The sequence below is a fragment of the Trichosurus vulpecula genome, chromosome 4, assembly GCF_011100635.1.
Source record: "Trichosurus vulpecula isolate mTriVul1 chromosome 4, mTriVul1.pri, whole genome shotgun sequence".
In the NCBI taxonomy this organism is placed as follows: Eukaryota; Metazoa; Chordata; class Mammalia; order Diprotodontia; family Phalangeridae; genus Trichosurus; species Trichosurus vulpecula.
This window is the reverse complement of record NC_050576.1, coordinates 144,587,210-144,604,887: the sequence shown is the minus strand read 5'-3', so window position 1 is coordinate 144,604,887 and position 17,678 is coordinate 144,587,210. Positions and strand designations below refer to the sequence as shown.

At 36.1% G+C, this 17,678-nt stretch overlaps 1 protein-coding gene across 4 annotated transcripts in view; it reads left to right on the top strand.

Annotated features, from left to right (window-relative positions):
• Positions 1 to 17,678, top strand: part of RYR2 (ryanodine receptor 2) — an 828,134-nt gene that overhangs the window by 359,992 nt on the left and 450,464 nt on the right. For all 4 annotated transcript variants that reach the window (XM_036753924.1, XM_036753927.1, XM_036753925.1 and 1 more), the window contains exon 12: positions 8,014 to 8,170. In XM_036753924.1, the coding sequence (XP_036609819.1) occupies positions 8,014 to 8,170 (157 nt within the window). The remainder of the gene's footprint in view (positions 1 to 8,013; positions 8,171 to 17,678) is intronic.

The window sequence follows — 17,678 nt, the reverse complement described above, 5'->3', positions numbered from 1 at the left end:
GGGTATACATAATGATACACATGTTGCCTATGTTGAATTGCTTGACTTCTTAGGGAGGGTGGGTGGGAAGGGAAGAGGGGAGAGAATTTGGAACTCAAAGTTTTAAAAACAGATGTTCAAAAACAAAAAAAAAAAGTTTTTGCATGCAACTAGAAAATAAGATACACAGGCAATGGGGCGTAGAAATTTATCTTGCCCTACAAGAACAGAAGGGAAAAAGGGATGGGAGGGGAGTGGGGTGACAGAAGGGAGGGCTGAATGGGGAACAGGGCAACCAGAATATATGTCATCTTGGAGTGGGGGGGAGGGTAGAAATGGGGAGAAAATTTGTAATTCAAACTCTTGTGAAAATCAATGCTGAAAACTAAATATGTTAAATAAATAAATTTAAGGGGGGCGGAGCCAAGATGGCGGCTGGTAAGCACGGACTACAGTGAGCTCCGTACCCGAGTCCCTCCAAAAACCTATAAAAATGGCTCTGAACCAATTCTAGAACGGCAGAACCCACAGAACAGCAGAGGGAAGCAGAGCTCCAGCCCAGGACAGCCTGGATGGTCTCTGGGTGAGCTCTATTCCACACGGAGCTGGGAGCAGGGAACGGAGTGGAGCAGAGCCCAGCCTGAGCGGCGTGGACGATCCAGACCAGAAGCCGGGCGGAGGGGGCCCTAGCGCCCTGAATATGTGAGCTGCGGCAGTTACCAGACCCCTCGACCCACAAACACCAAAGACTGCGGAGAAGGTTAGTGGGAAAAGCTGCGGGAGTGGAAGGAGTTCGCGGTTCGGCTTCCAGCCCCGGGGGCAGCGGAGGTGGGGCAGCTACAGCTGTTGTTACTTCCGGCTCCAGGCCCACCTGGTGGGAGGAATTAAATGGTGGATCACAGCAGGGGTGCACAGCCTGCCGAAGATCTGAGCCCAGCCTGGACTGGGGGTCCTTGGGGAAGGAGGAGTGCGGCTCTGACAGAGCTGGCACCTCCCCCCCAAACATAGAACATAGAACTCTGTAATCTACAAGCAGTCATACCCCACTGAAAAACTCAAGAGTCAAGTTAGTTGGTTGGGAATATGGCCAGGCAGCGAAAACGCACCGAGATTCAGTCTCAGACTTTGGATTCTTTCTTTGGTGACAAAGAAGACCAAAACATACAGCCTAAAGAAGACAACAAAGTCATAGAGCCTACAACCAAAGCCTCCAAGAAAAACATGAACTGGCCCCAGGCCATAGAAGAACTCAAAAAGGATTTGGAAAAGCAAGTTAGAGAAGTAGAGGAAAAATTGGGAAGAGAAATAAGAAGGATGCGAGAAAACCATGAAAAACAAGTCAATGACTTGCTAAAGGAGACCCAAAAAAATACTGAAAAATACACTGAAGAAAACAACACCTTAAAAAATAGACTAACTCAAATGGCAAAAGAGCTCCAAAAAGCCAATGAGGAGAAGAATGCCTTGAAAGGCAGAATTAGCCAAATGGAAAAGGAGGTCCAAAAGACCACTGAAGAAAATACTACTTTAAAAATTAGATTGGAGCAAGTGGAAGCTAGTGACTTTATGAGAAATCAGGATATTATAAAACAGAACCAGAGGAATGAAAAAATGGAAGACAATGTGAAATATCTCCTTGGAAAAACCACTGACCTGGAAAATAGATCCAGGAGAGATAATTTAAAAATTATTGGACTACCTGAAAGCCATGATCAAAAAAAGAGCCTAGATACCATCTTTCAGGAAATTATCAAGGAGAACTGCCCTGATATTCTAGAGCCACAGGGCAAAATAGAAATTGAAAGAATCCATCGATCGCCTCCTCAAATAGATCCCAAAAAGAAATCTCCTAGGAATATTGTTGCCAAATTCCAGAGCTCCCAGATCAAGGAGAAAATACTGCAAGCAGCCAGAAAGAAACAATTTGAGTATTGTGGAAACCCAATCAGAATAACCCAAGATCTGGCAGCTTCTACATTAAGAGATCGAAGGGCTTGGAATGGGATATTCCGGAGGTCAATGGAGCTAGGATTAAAACCTAGAATCACCTACCCAGCAAAACTGAGTATCATGTTCCAAGGCAAAATATGGACTTTCAATAAAATAGAGGACTTTCAAGCTTTCTCAGTGAAAAGACCAGAACTGAATAGAAAATTTGACTTTCAAACACAAGAATCAAGAGAAGCATGAAAAGGTAATCAAGAAACGGAAATTGCAAGGGACTTACTAAAGTTGAACTGTTTTGTTTACATTCCTACATGGAAAGATGATGAGTATGATTCATGAGACCTCCGTATTAGGGTAGTTGAAGGGAATATGCATATATATATATATATATATGTGCATATATATATGTTTATGTATATATATAAGTGAATGTGTATGTATGTATGTATCTATGTGTATATGTATGTATGTGTATGTATGTGCATATATATATATGTAAAAGAGAGAGAGCAGACACAGGGTGAGTTGAGGATGAAGGGAAGATAGCTAAAAGAAATAAAATGAAATTAAGGGATGAGAGAGTAACATACTGAGAGAGGGAGATAGGGAGAGATAGAATGGGGTGGATTATCTCGCATAAAGGTGGCAAGAGGAAGCAGTTCTATGGGAGGAGGGGAGAGGGCAGGTGAGGGGGGAATGAGTGAACCTTGCTCTCATCAGATTTGGCCTGAGGGGGAATACCATACATACTCAGTTGGGTATCTTACCCCACAGGAAAGAAGAGGGAGGAAGATAAAAAAAAAAATAAAAGGCGGGGGGATGATGGAGTGGAGGGCAGATGGGGGTGGAGGTAATCAAAACAAACACTTTGGAAAGGGGACAGGGTCAAGGCAGAAAATTCAATAAAGCGGGATGGGTTGGGAAGGAGCAAAATGTAGTTAGCCTTTCACAACAGGAGTATTGTGGAAGGGTTATACATAATAATACATGTGTGGCCTAGGTTGAATTGCTCAACTTCTTAGGGAGGGTGGGTGGGAAGGGAAGAGGGAAGGGAATTTGGAACTCAAAGTTTTAAAATCAGATGTTCAAAAACAAAAAAAGTTTTTGTATGCAACTAAAAAATAAGATACACAGGCAATGGGGCGTAGAAATTTATCTTGCCCTACAAGAAAGGAAGGGAAAAGGGGATGAGAGGGGAGGGGGGTGATAGAGGGGAGGGCTGACTGGGGAACAGGGCAACCAGAATATAAGCCATCTTGGAGTGGGGGGGGAGGGCAGAAATGGGGAGAAAATTTGTAATTAAAACTGTTGTGAAAATCAATGTTGAAAACCAAATATGTTAAATAAATAAATTGCATTAAAAAAAAAAATAAATAAATAAATTTAAAAAAGTTAAAAAATAAAAAGACAGACATACACAAAAAAAGAAAGGGGGGATGATAGAAGAGAGGGCAGACAGGGGGAGGAGGTAATCAAAAACAAATACTTTTAAAAAGGGGCGGGGTCGAGGGAGAAAATTCAATAAAGGGGGATAGGTTAGGAAGGAGCAAAACATAGTCTTTCACAAAATCAGTATTTTGGAAAGGTTTTACATAATGATATGCATGTGGCCTATGTTGAATTGCTTGCCTTCTTAGGGAGCGTGGGCGGGAGGGAAGAGGGGAGAAAAGTTGGAACTCAAAGTTTTAAAAACAAATGTTCAAAAACAAACAAAAAAAAAGTTTTTGCATGCAACTAGGAAATAAGATACACAGGCAGTGGGGCGTAGAAATTTATCTTGCCCTACAAGAGAAGAAGGGAAAGCGGAATGGGAGGGGAGTGGGGTGACAGAAAGGAGGGCTGACTGGGGAATGGGGCAACCAGAATATATGCCATCTTGGAGGGTAGAAATGGGGAGAAAATTCGTAATTCAAACTCTTGTGAAAATCAATGCTGAAAACCAAATATATTAAATAAATTAAATTTAAAAAAAATTATAATTGGGCAAGTGGAAGCTAATGATTCCATGAGACATCAAGAATCAAGCAAAAAAAATCAAAAGAATGAAAAAAATAGGAGAAAATGCAAAATATCTCAATGGAAAAACAACTAATCTGGAAAATAGATTCAGGAGAGATAATTGAACAATCAATGGACTACCTGAAAGCCTTAATCAAAAGGATGACCTGGACATCATACTTCAATAATTATCAAAGAAAACTGCCTTGATAACTTAGAACCAGAGGGTAATCTAGACACACATCAAAAAAAATCCATTGATCACCTCCAGAAAGATCCGAAAATAAAAACTCTAAGTAACATTATACTCAAATTCCAGAACTTCCAGGCCAAGGAAAAAATATTACAAGCATCCACAAAGAAACGATTCAAATATCAGGGAGTCACAGTCAGGATTATACAGGACTTAGCAGCTGCAACATTAAAGGGTCAGAAAACATGGAACATGATGTTCTGGAAGGCAAAGAAGCTAGGAATGTGACCAAGAATCATATACCAGGTGAAATTGAACATAATCCTTAAAGGGAAAAAATGGTCATTCAATTAAATAGAAAGCTTTCAAGGTTTCATGAGGAGAAGACCAGAGCTGAAAAAAAATTTTGATTTTCAACATGAAGACTAAAGAGAAGAATAAAAAGGTAAGAAGGAAAGAGAAAACATAAGGAATTCAGTAATGCTAAACTGTCTACATTCTTACATGGAAAGATGGTACTTGTAATTCTTAAGAATTGTATCACTAATAGTGCAGTTAGAAACAGTATACATAGAGGGCCTAGGTATAAGGGGAATTTGAGGGGGTGATATAAAAATTAAGGGGTTAGAGGATTATACTGAGAGCAGAAGGAGGGGAGAGGTGGAATAAGGTAAATTATCTCACATGAAGAGTTGTGACAGACCTATTACAGTTGAGGGGAAAATTGGAGGCTGGGCAGTGGACATTGGCTGAACCTTACTCTTACAGAATTGGCTCAAAGAGGGAATAACATACACAGTCAGTTTGGCATAGAAATCTATCTTACCCTATAGGGAAATAGGAGAGGAAGAGGTTAAGTAATATTGAGGGTGAATAACTTAAAGAAGGGAGAGAAGATTGGGGGAGGTGGTGGTCAGAAGCAAAATACTGGTGAGGAGGGACAGGGTGAAAGGAGAAAGAGGACAAATGGAAGGAAAAATAGGATGGAGGGAAAGACACAGTTAGCAATCATAAATGTGAATGTGAATGTGATGAACTCTTATAAAATGGCAGTGAATAGCAGAGTGCGTAAAAAATCAGAATCCAACAATGTGTTGTTTACAAGAAACACATCTGAAGCAGAGAGACATGCACAGAGTATAGGTAACAGGCTGGAGCAGAATCTGTTGTGCTTTAGCTGAAGTTTAAAAAAAAAAGCAGGGGTAGACTCATGATCTCAGACAAAGCAAAGGCAAAAATAGATCTAATTAAAAGAGATAAAGAGGGAAACTACATTTTGCTAAAAGGTACCATAGAGAATGAAGTAATATCAATTTTAAGTGTATGTATATGAAGCGGTATAGCATCCAAATTCTTAATGGAGAAATTAAGTGAGATATAGGAAGAAATAGACGGTAAAAGTATATTAGTGAGGGACCTCAACTGTTTCCTCTCAGAAGCTTATAGATCCAACCAAAATATTAACAAGAAAGAAATTAAGGAGGTATATAAAATTTTAGAAAAGTTAGATATGATAGACCTTTGGAGAAAACTGACTGGGGATAAAAAGAGTATGCCTTTTGCCTGCTGCATGTGGCACCTAAACAAAAATTGAGTATGGATTAGGTCATAAACCCTCAAAATCAGAAGTAGAAATGCAGAAATATTAAATGCATCCTTCCCAAATCATAATGCAACAAAATGACATTCAAGAAAGGGCAGTGGAATTAAAAATGAATTAGAAACTAAATCTAATCCTAAATAATAAATGGTTCAAAAAACAAATCATAGAAGGAATCATTATTTTCATTAAAGGAAATGACAACAGTTGAGACAGTATACCAAATTTGTGGGATGCAGCCAAAGCAGTAATTAGAGGAAAATTTATTTCTCTAAATTGAGCACAAACTTGGAAATCCAGAAAATCAAAGATGAAATTAATAAAACTAAAGGAAGACTATTGAGCTAATAAATAAAACTAGAAATTGCTTTTATGAAAAAACCACCAATAAGATAGATAAACCATTGGTTAATTTGATTAAAAAAAAGAAAGAAAAAAAATCAAATATCCAGTATCAAGAATAAAAAGGGTGAATTTACTACCAATGAAGAAGAAATTAAAGCAATCATTAGGAAATATTTTGCCCAATTATATTTCAATAAATCTGACAAGCTGAGCAAAATTGATGAATATTAATGGAAATATGAATTACTCAGATTAACAGAAGAGGAAATAGAATATCTAAATAGCCCCATCTTAGAAAAAGAAATTCAACAAGTCACAAATGAACTCCCTAGGAAAAGAATCCCCAGAGACAGATGGGTTCACAGGTAAATTCTACTAAACATTTAAAGAGCAATTAGTCCCAATGCTATATAAATTATTTGGAAAAAATAAGTGAAGTCCTACAAAATTCCTTTTATGACACAAATATGATACTGATTCCTAAGCCAGGAAGAGCTAAAACAGAGAAATAAAACTACAGATCAGTTTCCCTAATGAATATTGATGCACAAGTATTAAATAAAATACTAGCAAGGAGATTACAGCAATATATCATATCATGCACTATGACCAGGTGGGATTTATACCAGGAATGTAAGGTTGATCCAATATTAGGGAAACTATCAGCATAATTGACTATCAATAACAAAACCAACAGAAATCATGTGATTGTCTTAATAGATGCTAAAAAAGCTTTTGACAGAATACAGTACCTATTCCTATTAAAAACACTAGGGTGCATAGGAATAAAGGGAGCTTTCTTTAAAACGATAAGTGTTATCTATCTAAACCATTAGCCAAGCATTATCTGTAATGGAGATAAGCTAGAAGCCTTTCTAATAAGGTCAGGTGTGAAGCAAGGGTGCCCATTTTCACCACTATTATTCAGTATTGTACTAGAAATGTTAGCTATAGCAATAAGAGAAGAAAAAGAAATGGAAGGAATTAGAATATGCAATGAGGAAACAAAACTATCTGCAGATGAATCAACTAAAACACTACTTGAAATAATTAATAACTTAAGCCAGGTTGCAGGATATGGAATAAATCCACATAAATCATCAGGATTTCTACATATAACAAATAAACTCTAGCAGCAACAGACAGAGAAATTGCACTAAAAATAATATATAAATAATATATAAAAACAATATAAAATACTTGGGAGTCTACCTGCCAAGACAAAGCCAGGAACTATATGAACAAAATTACAAAACACTTTTCACACCAATAAAGTCAGATCTAAACAACTGGAAAAATATCAGTTGCTCATGGGTAGGCAATAAAAATTACAATTCTGCCTAATTTGCTAATTTACTTATTCAGTGACATACCAATCAAACTACCAAAAAATTATTTGATAGAGCTAGAAAAAAACAACAACCAGAATTCACCTGGAAGAAAAGGTCAAGAATGTCAAGGGAATTTATGAAAAAATTTCAAATAAAAGTGGCCTAGCTGTACCAGACCTCAATCTTTATTATAAAGTTGTAATCAGAACTGTCTGGTACTGGCTAAGAAATGGAGTGGTGAATTAATAGAATAGATTGGGTACACAGGACACAGAACTAAATGATGATAGTAACTTACTATTTTATAAACCCAAAGACCCCAGCCTCTGGGATAAGAACTCACTATATGACAAAAACTGCTGGGAAAACTGGAAAACAATATAGTCCAACATGTACACATATTTTTGTGTGTATGTGATCCAGCTAATGATCAGGCTTTGTGATGGTATTGACTTTTGTGCCCATAAAAATAGTACTAATACAAAAAGAAGCCATCTCAAAAAAATCTTGCTCAAAAATATTTCATGGTACAATTCATATTTTTGTACCTTTGACTATTAAAGATTAAAATAATATACAATAACTCAGTTTTAGAAATTAATCTTAACTTTTCTTGTTAGATGGAGTGGGAGCCACATCAGATGGGGTCAGCCATTCCGACTAAGGCATGTAACAACAGGGAAATACTTAAGTCTCATGGATGACAAAAGCCTTCTACTCATGAACAAAGAGAAAGCTGATGTCAAATCAACAGCATTTAGTTTCCGGTCTTCTAAGGTAAGAAACAATTTTACTATGCTAATCATTGTTTCTCTTAACTCCTTGAGTTTTTTCATTCATCAGAGGTTTTTGATTCTATGACTTTGGAAAACTTAAGAAAATTATGTAAATATATTTGAAAGTATATCACCAAATTCCCAGTTTATTTACTGTGGAACCCATTTCTTCAATTAGTGAAGTCCAGGTAGGAACTCTCTACAGAGTTTCAAGTGTTCTTAATTGTCTGCAAAGACCACATTCCTTCTGTATGCTACTACTACTACAACTACTACTACTACTACTACTACTACTACTACTACTACTACCACTACCACTACTATTACTGCTATTACTAGTGCTGCCTGGTCTGTTACTCTGCATACATACATACATGCATGCATGTATACATAAATATGTATGTATATATACATATAGATATAGCATCATTTTCTATTCATGTTTTGTTTAATGAAAGCAAAACATTATCTTTCTGCCCTGAAATACCATTCAGAGCAATTTTTTCCTAAAATTATGATTCTGCTATCCTCCTATATTTACTGTCAGAATGCTATATGAGACTCATCTTACTAAATGTCATATATATGAGTTTACTTCTGCATAATTCACAAGTATTTTCCTTATATTCTTTATTATATATGAATTCAAGTTGCAGATATAGTATTTTTTCACTTGGATTCCTGGGAGTCAGGAAGATGTGTGTTGAAACTAAATAGGCTTGTTGTGCAGTTTTGTCTGATTCTGTGACCCCATTATGGGTTTTCCTGGCCAAGATACTAGGGTGGTTTATCATTTCCTTCTCCAGTGGATTAAGACAAACAGAGGTTAAGTGACTTGTCTAGGGTCACACAGCTGCTAAGTGTCTTAGGCCAGATTTGAACTCAGCCTTCCTGACTCTAGGCCCAATGGTTTATCCACTGAGCCACCTAGCTGCCTCAAATATTAGGCTACTGTGCTTGTTTGTTTTTATATTTTTGGTCCTAATCTGTTCCACTGATTGACTTTTCTATTTCTTAAATAATACTAAATCATTTTGATGATTAATGCTCTATATTATGGTTTTAAATGTCTTATAGGCAGGTCTTATTAATTCTTGAGATTCTTGGCCTTTTGTTCCTCCAAAAGAACTTTATTATAATTTTTTTCTAGTTTGATTAAGTGTTCCTTTGATTGTTTAATTGGTGTGCCATTGAACAAGCAACTTACTTAGGTAGTCTTGTGGTTTTCTTAATATGGCCCGCCCATGAGCAATTGATATTTCTTAAGTGATTTTGATGTTAGTAAAAGGTATTTTGTAGTTGTAGTAACATAGCTGCTATGTGTCTCTTGGCAGTGTTTCATACATTCTATGGTTATTTTAAATGGGATTTTCTTTCTATGTATCTCTTCTGGGTTTTGTTGGCAAAATAGAGAAAAAACTAATTATTTATGCCAAATAAAAACAATAAATATTTATCAAATGCCTACTTTGTGCCAGACATGGTAGGGGATACAAAGAAAGTGCTAACTATGACAGTCCCTGCCCTCAAATACTCAAAATCTAATGGGGGAAGACAACATTTAAAAAAAGAAACTGAAAAGCAAGTGGTGGGGGAAGGTTACTTGGCTCAGGTGCCTGAAGCCTGGATGGGAAATAATTTGAGGAAGTGTGAATTACAGAGTTGAATTCATCTTGCAGAATTACACATTTCTAAATATCATGAAATCCAGACCAGCTGAGTGGGTAATGCCAAAGTGAATTCCCTGGGTGACCTCTTCAAATAGAGGTCCCTGATGTCCACTGCTGGCCCACCATCCCCATCCCTACTCTTCCTGACCCTTCCAACCAGAGGGAGAGTAGGAACCTCAGGGCAGCAGATTTTAAAGGTTTTAAGATGTGAGTTTCAGAGTTGATTTTGTTTTGTAGAGTAATGAGTTTTTGGAAATAAAGAAATCCAGGTGATAAACCAAGTGGGGATATGGGTTTATTTTATATTTAATTTTATCTCATGTAAACTTACCAAAGTTATTTTTTAATTAATTTTGGTTGACTCTCTGAGGTTCTCTAAATACATATATATGTATATATGTATATATATATATATATATATATATATATATATATATATATATATATATATATATATATATATACGTATGTATGTATACACACACACACACACACACACCTATATATATATGATCTACAGAAATCAATAATCTTGTCAATTATACTGTGCTTAACTCCCTTAATTTCTTTTTCTTCTTATAGCTAATATTTTGAGCTGTATACCAAATAATGTTGATAAGGGACATCTTTGCCTTCCTTACCCCTACTTTTATTGGAAAAGTCTCTAATGTATCCCCATTATGGATAATGATAGCTCTTGGTTTTAGATAGATAATACTTATTGTATTAAGGAAAGATCTGTTTATACCTGTGCTTTCTAATGTTTATTTTTAAATAGGAGTGGTTGTTACATCTAGTCAAAATTTATTCTGCATCTATTGATATAATCACAAGATTTTTGTTATTATTATTTTGTTATCATTAATATGTCTATACTGAGCCAACCCTGCATTCTTGAAATCCAACATGGTCATAGAGTATAATCTTTGTGATATATTGCTACAGAATCTTTGCTAATAAAATTTTACATCAATAGGATCATGCTAGGTCTAAAAAAAGAAAATAATCCCAGTTGAGGACCTTACATTCTAATGTGAAAGACAAGGATAGATAGATAGACAGACAGACAAACAGACATTGTAAAATTTTACGTCAATATTAATTAGGGATATTAGCCTAAAATTTTCTCTGCTTAGAGTCTCCAGTTTAAGTAAGACCATTGTATTTGTTTCATAGAAATTTGTAGAAACCCTTATTTCTAGTATTTTTTATATAGTCATATAATAATGGAATTAATTACTCTTTAAATGTTTGATAAAATTTGCTTGTAAATCCAACTGGTCCTAGTGTTCCTTTCTTTGGGAATTCATTTATGACTTACAGTTTAATTTTTTAAAATTGAGATATATATATATATAAATATCTACACACACACACACACACACACACATATATCCTCTGTTTCTGTTTGCATTTTTGTAAATATCCATTTAATTTAGATTTCCAATTTTATTGAAATATTGAGGAAAATAGTTTCTTATAATTTATTTCATTTTTTATTACTTGTGACTTTATTTTTTTGCTTATTATACTGTTAATTTAGTTTTCCTCTTTTTGCAAATCAAATTAGGTAGTAACTTGTCTATTTTATTGTTTTTATCTGTTCCTAGTTTTGATATTTTATTTTGAGTGTTTTTTCTTTTAGTTTACTTAATATTTATAAAGTGTTTTTTTCCAAATTATTGTTTTTCTAGGCTATTTTTAGTTATATGCCCAATTTAGATACTGATGAATGTAAATAATGATATAAATTTTCTTCTACATACTTAGGCTACATCCCAAAATTTTTGGTATGTAGTTTCATTATTGTTCTTAATGAACTTATTTATTGTTTACATGATTTGTCCTTTGACCTATTGTTTAGGATTATTTATATTCCAACTAACCTTCAGTTGTTTATTTAGTTTCCCTTTACTGAATATGATTTTTTGCAATCATATTGCAAAAATTTTTCCTTCACATCCAGTCTCTGTATGGGTCCTTCTTTGCAAGGACAACTTCATACACGCAAACCTTATATTTTCCCTTTCTGTCTTCTCCAGAAGATTTCATGCTCAGTCATTTCCTTTCAAATCTTCCATCTTTCCATGTCAAATGGTTTCTTCTGCACTGATTTCAAACATGCTCAGGTCTCTCTCATTTAACAAAAACTTCATGTGATTATACCACCCTCTTAAATTATAATCCTATTATTCTAACCCTTCCCTTTCCCCAGCCCTTTCTTGTTCACAAAAGTCACCTTACTGTAACAACAATGTTGCTAGCAGCTGCTGTGGGGGTGTAAGACCAATAACAGCACACAGGAGGGCTACTCGCACAGATTCTTTGATCTGCTTTTCTAAGGAAAGCAACTTTAAGGGATGAACAATTAAACATACATATGTCATTCACTTAGTTCAGGGGGAAAAGCCAGCATCCTGAACGTCAGAGAGAATACAAACGGAAATTACAAGCATACATTATATAAACAGAACAAATAAACACAGATCAGTGTATCCATAGCAATACATAGTTTCTAGAAAAACATCAATGTCTGGGTTTTCGAAGCCCAGGGGGCTGCTTCAAAGGGCTTACCTAGAGTGTCTCACCAACACTCTTTCAATGAGTGCGCCCCCAAAGGCAAAAAGCCAACCTTAGAGCTTTTAACGTGTTCAGGTCCCTGAGGGATCAGAGCCTACTTAGCCAAAAAGGGCTTCTGGCCTCACACCTAATTAGTGAAAGAGTGTGGGTGTGCCTCTAATCAATGCCTCTAATCAAACCTCCCTTTGTTGGCCCTACCAAAGCCCTATTCAGTGGGTGGGAAAGATCTTTCACTTGCAGATTGGCCTCACACTCACCATCTCTCCAGTTCCTCTCCTGTTATCATTTCCTCATTCCTTTAAAGTATGGCTTCTGACTTTTTAACTTAACTGAGACACTCTCTCCAAAATTACCAATGATGTCTTAATCGCCAAATCTGATGATCTTTGCTCAGTCCTTATCCTTTATGACTTTTCTACTATATTTGACATTGTCGATGACAGTTTCTGACTGGTTACTCTCTGCAGTGTGGGTTTTTGTGATGCTGCTGTCTTCTGTTTCTCTTCCTGTCTGACCAACTACTTCTTCTCAGTCTTTTTTGCTGACTTGTTAGTCATAACTCACTCCCTATTTGTAGATGTTTCCCAAGTTTCTGTCTTGAGCCTTTTTCTCTTCTAGCTTTATATTCTCTGTTGGTAACTTCCTTACATCCCATGAATTTATCATCTATTATCTTTCTGCAGATGTTTCCCAGATATCTATATATAACCACATTTCTCTGAGATTCATTCCCACATCACTAGTTGCCTATTGGACATTTCAATTTTATGTTCTGGAAACATCTCAAACTTAGTATTCAAAAACTGAATTCCTCTTTAGCCTTTGAACCCTCCCATCTTCCCGACTTCCTCCGCCAAAGGCATCACCATCATCTAAGTTTATAATCTCTGTGTTGTCCCTCCTCATTCTTCTGTACCACATAAACCAAATAACTTGCCAAATTTGCCATTTCTACTTTCACAACATCTTGCATGACTCCTCTCATATAATTATTACCTTAATTTGGTCACTATCACCTCTTGACTAGATTATTGCCTCAGTTTCTAAATTGGTCTCCCCTGCCTTAAGTCTCTCCCCTTCCAGTCCATCCTATACAATGCTACCATAATTTTTTAAAGCATAGATCTGGCTATGTGACTCCCCTCCTTGATTAACTCCAGTGTCTTTCTGTTGCCTATAGGATAAAATAGAAACTCCTCTGCTTAGCTTTTTAGCCTCATTGGTTACTACTCCCTCACCTACATTCTGAAATCCAAACAAACTGACTTTTCATCACATGACACTAATTTCCCATCTCTGTGTCTTTGCACTGGACATTCCATGTGCCTGTAATGCATTTCCTCCTTACATCTACCTCATATCCTTCTTTGAGATCCTCCTTAAGCACCATCTTCTGCATGAAAACTTTCCCAATCTCCCCCCAAATGATAGTGCCTTCACATCCAATCTACTTTGTGTGTGTGTATTTATTCATGTTTTATTTTTGCTACATATACATACATACATATGTCTATGTCTGTCTATCTATCTATCTGTCCTTGTCTTTTGCATTAGAATGTAAGGTCCTCAACTGGTATTATTTTCTTTTTTTGGACCTAGCATGATCCTATCCCTCTGCCCATCAAAGTGAATTCAGAAAAGTAGGGGTAATAACCATGATGAGGCATCAGAAAAGATAGATAGACTTAGTGAAAACAAATAAGAAGGGGGATTATGGGATACCTAAAAATAGCATGAATGATGAATTAGTAGCTACATTTTTATATACATTCAAACGTGTGGGTACACAACAAATGTCATTGCATCTAAGTACTTGAAGGAAAATTTAACTTTATTGCAGAGAAAAATAGATAGCAAAATTATCTTAGTTGGGGATCTCAACTAAGGTCTCTTTCACAGCCTGGAAAATTTTATAAAAAGAGAAATAAGAAAGAAAATAACCTTAATGGAATTTTAGATAAGTTATACATTATAGATACGTGGTAGTTTTTAATGAGTGCATTAAGGTATATAGATATTTTTCAGCTATACACGATAGCTTCATAAAAAGTGACCAGAAAATATAAGAGAAAAGCCAGTGACTCACCTGAGCTGTCTCCCAAAGCCCTCCAAACCCCTTTACATAATGCCATAAAACAATTCCTGGAGCAGCAGAATCCGCAAAAAGATGGGGTGAAATAATTTTCCAGCCAAAGACAACTTAGAAGGTCAGGAAAGGTCTATCATACCAGGGTGAGAGTGAGCATAGTCCAACACAGGTGGCAGCAGCACAGACTGGGCCCCAGCAAACCAGGAGCCGGCCTTGGGAGGCACTGAATCAGCAGTGACAGCAGCTGTTTCCAGAGCTCTCAGACCACAGACATTAAGGGGGTTGAAAAACTAGTCAGAAGGAGATTAAAGGAATCTCTTTGCTGGTGCTGAGGTAGGATTCAGTTGCCTTATCCATACTCAGATCCAAGTCACAGCCCTGGGTCGCAGTCTGAGAGCAAGGAGGAGCACTATCACACCAGAGCTTGTGGCCACAGTGGAGCAGAGACCCTTGTCACAGTTCCTGGGCAGAAAAGAGTGCTTGTGGTTACTCACAGGCCAAGAGAGTAGTAAGTACACCTCTCCTTAGATCATGATGAGTTGGATGAACTGAAAACTTAAAAGGACCTAGAAATATCTCTGAAAATAACTGCACCAAACCCCTGAAGCTAGGGACAGTGTATCCCTCCACCCCAGAAGCAGAGCCTCACCTTGACAAAAAGTTGAAAGTCAAGAAGTAGCCTGGGAAAATGAACAAACAACAGAAAAAAAGTTCTGACCATAGAAAGTCACAATGGTGACAAGGAAGATCAAAACACACACTCAGAAGAAGATAATAAAGTCAAAGCTCCTACATCCAAAGCCTCCAAGAAAAATATGAATTGGTCTCAGGCCACAGAAGAGCTCAAAAAGGATTTTGAAAATCAAGTAAGAGAAGTAGAGCAAAAATGAGAGTGATGCAAGAAAATCATGAAAAATGAGTCAACAGCTTGGTAAAAGAGACACAAAAAATACTGAAGAAAATAACACCTTAAAAACAAACTAGGCCAAATGGTAAAAAAGGTACAAAAATCCATCGAGAAGAATGCCTTGAAAAGCAGAATTAGCCAAATGGAAAAAGAGGCACAAAAATTTGTGAAAGGGAAAAAACCGTTAAAAAGCAGAATTGGTCAAATGGAAAAGGAGGTACAAAAGCTCACTGAAGAAAATAATTCCTTAAAAATTAGAATGGAGCAAATGGAAGCTAATGACTCAAGCAACATCAAGAAACAATAAAACAAAACCAAAAGAATGAAAAAATGGAAGACAGTGTGAAACATCTCATTGGAAAAACAACTGACCTGGAAAATAGATCCAAGAAAGACCACTTAAAAATTATTCCACTACCTGAAAGTCATGATCAAAAAAAAAAGATCCTAGACATCATCTTGCAAGAAATTATCAAGGAAAACTCCCTGATAGTCTAGAATCAGAGGGTAAAATAGAAATTGAAAGAATCCACTGATCACCTCCTGAAAAAGATCCCAAAAAGAAAACTCCTAGGAACATTGTTGCCAAATTCCAGAGCTCCGAGATCAAGGAGAAAATACTGCAAGCAGTCAGAAAGAAACAATTTGAGTACTCTGGAAACACAATCAGGATAATACAAGATCTAGCAGCTTCTACATAAAGGGATTGAAGGGCTTGGAATATGATATTCCGGAGGTCAAATGAGCTAGGATTAAAACCAAGAATCACCTACCCAGCAACACTGAGTATCATGCTCCAAGACAAAATAGGGATTTTCAATAAAATAGAGGACTTTCAAGCTTTCTCAGTGAAAAGACCAGAGCTGAATAGAAAATTTCACTTTCAAACACAAGAATCAAGAGAAGCATGAAAAGGTAATCAAGAAAGAGAAATCATAAGGGACTTACTAAAGTTGAACTGTTTTGTTTACATTCCTACCACTTAAAAATTATTCCACTACCTGAAAGTCATGATCAAAAAAGAAAAAAGAGCCTAGACATCATCTTGCAAGAAATTATCAAGGAAAACTCCCTGATATTCTAGAACCAGAGGGTAAAATAGAAATTGAAAGAACCTACTGATCACTTTCTGAATTAAATCCCAAAAGAGAAACTCCCAGGAATAATATAGCCAATTTTCTGAGTTCCCAGGTTAAGGAGAGAATATTGCAAGTAGTCAGAAAGAAACAATTCAAGTATCATGGAGCCATAGGCAGGATAACACAAAATTTAGCTGCTTCCACATTAAAGGATCAGAGGAGTTGGAATATGGTATTCCAGAGGGCAAAGCAACTAGGATTACAACCAATAATCACCTACCCATTAAAACTGAGTATAGTCCTTCACGGCAAAAAAAATGGATGTTAAATCAAATAGAGGACTTTCAAGCATTCTAGGTGAAAAGACCAGAGCTGAATGGAATATTTGACTTTCAAATACAAGACTCAAGAGAAGCATAAAAAGATAAACAGGAAAGGGAATCATAAGGCGCTTAGTAAGGTTAAACTGTTTACATTCCTACATAGGAAGATGATATTTGTAACTCATAAGAACTTTCTCATTATTTAGGGCATTTAGAAGGCATATATATTGACAGAGGACACAGGTGTGAATTGAATATGATGAGATGATATCTAAAAATTATTAATTAAATGAATTAAATAAAATGAATTCAAATAAATCACAATAATTTGAAGGGCTATGGAAGGACAGGCATGGTAAATTTGACCAATGAAGTAATCTAACCATTCTATAAAACAAGTTAGAACTGTATCTAAAAAGTCATTAACTTGTACATGCCATTTATCCCAGATATACCATTACTTGACTTCTATCCTAAAGAACTCAAAGGAAAAGAGAAAGGATATATATGTGAAAAAATATTGTTGCAAAGAACTTAAAAACAAAGTGGGTGCCTATCATTGGGGTAATGACTAAACACATTAATTTTGGAAAATGAGGCTTTTATTAGAGCACTTTGCTATAAAAATTTTCTCCCAGTTTCCTGTTTTTCTTCTGATTTTGGTTGCATTAGTTTAGTTTGTATAAAAGCTTTTTAATTTCGTGTGCTCAAAATTATCTATTCTATTTACTGTGATTGTCCTTATCTCTTGTTTGGTTATAAACTCTTCCCTTATCCATAGATAGGTATCCATAGGCACATTTCTCCAGTGTAATGATATTACCTTTTATATCTAATATCCATTTTAACCTTATCTTGGTA